At 54.6% G+C, this 6269-nt stretch overlaps 1 protein-coding gene across 1 annotated transcript; it reads left to right on the top strand.

Annotated features, from left to right (window-relative positions):
* The first annotated feature begins 3067 nt into the window (after positions 1 to 3067).
* On the top strand, positions 3068 to 4572 carry LOC149525995 (uncharacterized). Its single transcript, XM_089778709.1, has 2 exons — positions 3068 to 3641; positions 4009 to 4572. Exons 1-2 carry the CDS (start codon positions 3068 to 3070, stop codon positions 4554 to 4556), a joined length of 1122 nt encoding a protein of 373 aa, XP_089634835.1. The 3' UTR covers positions 4557 to 4572.
* The last annotated feature ends 1697 nt before the right edge of the window (positions 4573 to 6269 follow it).

Below are 6269 nucleotides of genomic sequence, written 5' to 3' on the forward strand. Positions count from 1 at the left end.
CAAAATGGAATCTGTCTTTATTGAACAAAACTGGGGGAGACTGGGAAAAGGAGGTGGGAGAGGGGAAGAGAGAGGCTGGGAGAAGGGAGGGCAACTACAATGATCAGGGGTTGGGAACAGGTCCCATATGAAGAGACGTTAAAGAGACTGGGACTTTTCAGCTTAGAAAAGAGGAGACGGAGGGGGGACAGGATAGAGGTCTCTAAAAGCAGGAGTTGGGTGGAGAGGGTGCATACAGAAAAGTTCTTCATTAGTTCCCATAAAGAAGGACTAGAGGACACAAAAGGAAAGGAATGGGTAGCAGGCTTCAAACTAGTAACAGAAAGTTGTTCTTCACAAAGCAAAGAGTCAACCTGTGGAACTCCTTGCTGCAGGAGGCTGTGAAGGCTACAACTAGAACAGAGTTTAAAGGGAAGTGAGATCAAGTCATGGAGATTGGGTCCATGGAGTGGTATTAGCTAGAGGGTAGGAGTGGTGTCCCTTCCCAAGGTTTGTGGAGGGCTGGAGAGGGATGGCACGAGACAAATGGCTTGGTCACTGTCTTCGGTCCATCCCCTCCAGGGTCCCTAGGGTTGGCCGCTGTCGGCAGACAGGCTACTGGGCTAGATGGACCTTTGGTCTGACCCAGGACGGCCATTGTAAGCTCAGGGCTCAGGGTCGGGGGTCTCAGTGGACCCCCTTGATTCTCTTGCACACCTGCTCCTGGGTGGCCAGGCTGGCAGCTCTCCTGCCCTAGCCGGCCACTTTCCTGTGCCTAGTGCGGAGATCGTGGACGAGGTGCCCGCCTCTTGCAGTCCTGGGCAAGCTCCCGGGAGCCGCCAGCCTGGTCCCGGGAAGAGGGGGAGGACTGGGGGGCATCGGGTGACTGGCTCGATCCGTGCCAGGTGCAGGGTCTGCTGGCTGGGTGCTGGCAGGCTTGCACCTGGCACGGGCACCATAGCCAGACCGTGCCCCTTTAAGGGGTCCGGGGCCGGGAGGGGGGCAGACGAGTTTCCCTGGTGTTGGCCAGAGTGGCCACCAGGGAAACCTGGGGAGGGGTAGCCTCCCACTAGTTCGAATTAAGGGGCTACACACCCCTTAATTCGAACTAGCTAGTTTGAACTAGGCTTAATCCTCGTAAAATGAGGTTTTCCTAGTTCGAACTAAGCGCTCCGCTAGTTTGATTTAAATTCAAACTAGCGGAGCGCTAGTGTAGCGCCTATTAAAGTTAATTCGAACTAACGTCTGTTAGTTCGAATTAACTTTGTAGTGTAGACATACCCATAGATATATATTAAATATCACAACTTAAAAAAATCTGATGGATCAGTCCATTTCAGAGCTAGAAGTGAGTGCAGAGTGCCTTTTCCAAAGGCACAAATCTCCCCTTGCAATCTCATGACATATCAGGCCTCAAAACTATTTCTGATGCAGGACTAAATATTGTATAACTTAGTCTTCAGATCAGTGCAATTTTGGGAAGGGTAGTTCCATAATGGGAGACGGTGGGGGGTCAGGGGTAGGGAGGGGAGCAGAGGGAAATACTTATCTGAAAAGTTGATTTCTGTTTGTTTTAAAAGTTGCTGGTGGAAACTATTAGAGTTTTAGAATGCTAATACATTTTTGGGGCACTGGATTTGAGGGCAGAGTGCAGGCAAGGGGGGGGGGGGGAAACGATGTAATAAATGCAACTGACCACATGCCTGTTCAGATTATCACATGGAAACACTATGACAGACTTACACTATGTGTCGATGGGGATTTAATAGGATGTTCAGGGACAATTTCCAAACTTGAATATTCAATATAAAATTCTAACTTTGGAGTTACTCAAGGCTTATGCTGTAACAAAGATCAAAATCTGGCCCTGTACAAACTGTGATGTGTCCATGACAGAGCAGGGCCATTAAATGTCATGTATAGTGCACAAAATGTTGAACCTCCGAGCCTGACTCCATGGGCACACTTTTGCCTTTGGCTGCAATGGAAGTGGGATATAAAATAATAAAAAGGCATGTATATCAAAGTGACGATTGATGCCTGCAGTGGGTACAGGCTATACTGAGAGGTTTGCGAGCTCACCTATTGCAGGCAGAGTGTGCGTTTACAGCATGAAATAGTACGGAGGAATCATTAATGATCATGAATAGAGTGTAAATAAAACATAACTCTAGTGAGTCATTTTGGAGAGTGATCAGTCCTGTGAAGTCTCTGTTCTCCTTGTGCGCTAGCTTCTGCAGTCTGATGCTTATTACAACCTCTTCCACTCAGTAGCAACCCACTATCTCCCCTTTCACAGCGTGGCCAGCCCCGCCTCAATCATTCAGGAGAACGCAGGGAGCAGATTGAATGAGCAAATCTTTAATTTGTTTACCCAGAGCAGATGGAGAGCGGGAAAGGATTGTATTGCTGAATCCTGAATGGCGGGGCACTTAAAGCGGCAGGCAGGCTGTCCGCATTGCCTCTAGGCACTCACCAAGCAATCTGCCAGGGGATGAAGAGCATGCTCTCATAAAGAGCACAAGTCCCCAGAACATCCCTTTCCCACACTGAATAGTTACTGGCCGCACATATTTTCCCAGACCCAAATCATCAAGCCAGAGGAGGTGAAAGGGATTACTTCACTCCTTGGCTATGTCTACATTAGCATGATCTTGCACAAATACTCTTTAGCGCAAGAATTCTTGCATTGAAGTATTTGCGCAAGAGAGGCCGTGTCCACACTCAGGGGTTCTTTCGAAAAAAGTAGCCTTTTTTCGAAAGAACTTCCCCTGCGTCCAGATTCAAGCCGCGTTCTTTCGAAATTAAATCGAAAGAACGCGGCTTTTCTTTCGACGGCGGTAAACCTCGTTTCACGAGGAAGAACGCCTTTTTCGAGGGAGATCCGTCGAAAGAACGTGAGTCTGGACGGGGGGAGCCCTTTCTTTCGAAATTATTGGCCTCCAGGAACAAGCCCTGGTGGACAATCTGGGCCCTGGGTTGCACGTCTGTGGTTCCTGGCTGCAGCCATTCCTTAAAGGGACAGGCGCACCCTCACAGCCACTTGTTGCAGACAAGGAGCCAGAGCACACGGCGACCTTGCTGCAGCATGTCACAGCCCCAAGAGCGTCCTGGCCCTTCCTCCGAGCCTTCTGGGGACCCAGACAAGGGCTCCAAGCGCCGGGCACCATCCTGGTCCGGCGCAGAGATCAAGAGCCTGCTGGAGCTGTGGGGAGAGGAGGAGGCCTTACAGGCCCTCAAAAGCCGGCGGCGAAACGCCGACATTTATGGCCGCATGGCTGAAGCCCTGGCCCAGAAGGGCCACTACCCCCGCACCCAGGACCAGGTGCGCTCCAAGGTAAAAGAGCTGCGGCAGGGCTACGCCAAAGCCAGGGAGGAGAGCTCCCGTTCTGGGGCAGCCCCCCACTACTGCCCCTACTACCCCGAGCTGGACCAGATCCTGGGTGGCAGTGCAGAAGCACGCACACCACGGCGGTTCGTGCAGTCCGGACTGGCAGACCCGGTGGTGGACGCTCCAGAGCGGGAGCTACAGCAGTCTGGAGACGGGGACATGGGCCCAGAGGAGGAGGACACCGAGGAGACGGCGACCCTCACCCTGGAGCCAGTCACCCAGACCTCTGAGGCCTCCCAGGCGTCATCTGGCACGGGAGAGGAAGCAGCAGGTGAGTACAGTGAGTTTGTGTCACACCCGGGGGGGGGAGGGGAAGGTAGGTGGGTGGGTGCACAGTGGGTGATGCACAAGGGAAACCTGTCATGCTCATGCTGATGCCCAGGTCACACACACACACACACACACAGTGTGACCTTCAGAATGTCTGCTTCCCCTGTCTCAAGGGAGAGGGCATGCCCTTTTGGACAGCTGTTGCACACATGACTGATTGTGATAGAAATGTAGCCGTGTTACTCTGATCTGAGGAAGTGGGTCTGGCCCTGGAAAGCTCATCCCCTAATAAACCATCCTGTTAGTATTGTAAGTGCTACAGAGTCCAGTTTATAGGACTGATTGTGTCTTCTTCTTTTCCTCCACAGCCGGACCAGCCGTGGAAGAGGGCCGCAGCACCCCAGCCCCACCTCCATCTCCATCTCCACCTCGGAGACATGGGAGCCACAGACACAGGCGTGTCTACGCCGACATCCTCCGGCAGCACGTCGAGGCTGTGCAGCAGCAGAACGCCATCCTGCTCCAGAGGGCGGAGGCAGAGGAGAGGTGGCGTGATCGGCTCATGAATGAGCTGGTCCTGCAGCGCACGGTGCTGTACGCCACCCTGAGGGAGGTCAGCGGCTTGCCTGCTGCTGTGCCTGGTCCTGCTCCTCCAGCACCCCATGACCCCACCCCACCAAACCCCCCTTCCACAACAGCAGCCCTTTCCCCCCTTGGACCTCCCTCTCCCCCAGCCCCCCCAGCTCCCCAGCCCCTCTCTCCCCCTGGCCCTCCTCTCCCCCAGGCTTCCACGTCCCAAGAGCCCCCCAGCAGCCAGCCAACCGACAGGTGCATCACCCGATCCCGTAGCCGGGGAGCACCCCAAACACGAGGCCCAGCCAGGAAAGGGAAATCTGCCAAGCCCCGTTCAACCTGATCCCCTTCCCCCCTCCAGGTTTCAATCACCCCCATCACCCCAGTTAAAGCACAAACAAAGGGTTAAAGGCACTGTTTGTTTATTGTATATAGTTTGGCAACAACAAAAATGAAGAAAATTTTTGTTATTTTGCCACATTGTTTGATTATATGTACAAAATTATAAATAAGTAAAGAGAACATTTTATTTTGAAACACACCCTGGTGTAAGTGATGTGTCCAAACTGGGTCAGGAGATGGGTTGTGCAGTGAAGCTTCTATTGGGGGCCAGGGCCCAGTCCCCAGGCAGAAGCCCCTCAGTGCACTCAGTGGCCTCCACTGGAGAATTGCTCCCGGAGGGCCTCCCGGATGCCAACTGCAGACCGGTGAGCCTGGCGGATGGCAGCTGTCCGGGGCTGGGCAAAGAGCCTCTCCTGGGCATCAGCAGCTCTCCCCCACCCTGGTAGGAAGGCCTCCCCTTTCCTCTCCACGAGGTTATGGAGGACGCAACACGCGGCCACCACCTCGGGGATGTTGGTCTCCCCCATGTCGAGGCGTGTGAGCAAGCACCGGAATCTGCCCTTTAAACGGCCAAACGCACATTCCACCTGGTTGCGAGCCCGGTTAAGGCGAGCATTAAACTGCTCCTTGCTCGCATCCACCTGGCCGGTGTAGGGCTTCATCAGCCACGGCATCAGGGGATAGGCGGCATCAGCCACTATGCACACCGGCATGTGCACATCCCCAACCGCAAACTGGCGATGGGGGAAAAAAGTTCCTGCCTGAAGCCTCCGGTACAGGTACGAGTTCCTGAAGATGCGGGCATCGTGTGCCCGCCCTGACCACCCAACACAAATGTCCGAAAACTGTCCACGATGGTCGACCAGGGCCTGGAGGACCATAGAAAAGTAGCCCTTTCTGTTTATGAATTGGGCTGCTCGATGGGGCGGTGCACGGATGGCAATGTGTGTCCCATCGAGCGCTCCTCCGCAATTGGGGAAGCCAAGGGCAGCAAAGCCGGCCATGACGCTGTCCAGATCCGGTAGACAGATGAGCCTGTTGAGCAGCTCCGAATTGATGGCCCTCACCACCTGCAGAACGAGACAGACAACAAAGTGTTAGAAGGGGTGCCTTATGTCTTAGGAGGAGAACCCACCGCCCACCTTCCCTCTCAAACAAACAGCCCGGGAATCCCCTCCTCAGAACCCCCCCCCCGCCCCCCAATTCAGGGTGAGTGGAGGAGCTCCCTCCCACTCCCACTCCACTTGGCCCTTCCTGACAGTCTCCCTTCCCCCCACCCCAAACTGTGACTGTCCCCAGACAATGACTTACCTCCATCAAGACGGCCCCGACAGTAGATCTCCCCACGCCAAATTGGTGTCCCACGGAGCGGTAGCTGTCGGGGGTTGCCAGCTTCCAGAGGGCAATGGCGACCCTCTTTTCCAGGGGGATGGCGGGCCGCAGGTGGGTGTCTTGCCGTTGCAGAGCAGGGGCGAGCCAGGTACACAGCTCCTGGAAAGTGGTCTTTCTCATGCGGAAGTTCCGTAGCCAGTCTTGGTCATCCCAGATCTCCATCACGAGCCGGTCCCACCATTCAGAGCTGGTGTCAAACCTCCAAACACGCCTGTCCACGAAAAAGTTCGGAGGCAAGGGCAGTGTGGCTGCCGGACGGGGGAACCCCTCGTCCCTCTGGTCTGGGTCCAGCTCGGGAAGGAGCCTCATGATTGTCTCACGA

The sequence above is a fragment of the Pelodiscus sinensis genome, chromosome 1, assembly GCF_052426305.1.
Source record: "Pelodiscus sinensis isolate ZL-2025 chromosome 1, ASM5242630v1, whole genome shotgun sequence".
NCBI classification, from domain to species: domain Eukaryota; kingdom Metazoa; phylum Chordata; order Testudines; family Trionychidae; genus Pelodiscus; species Pelodiscus sinensis.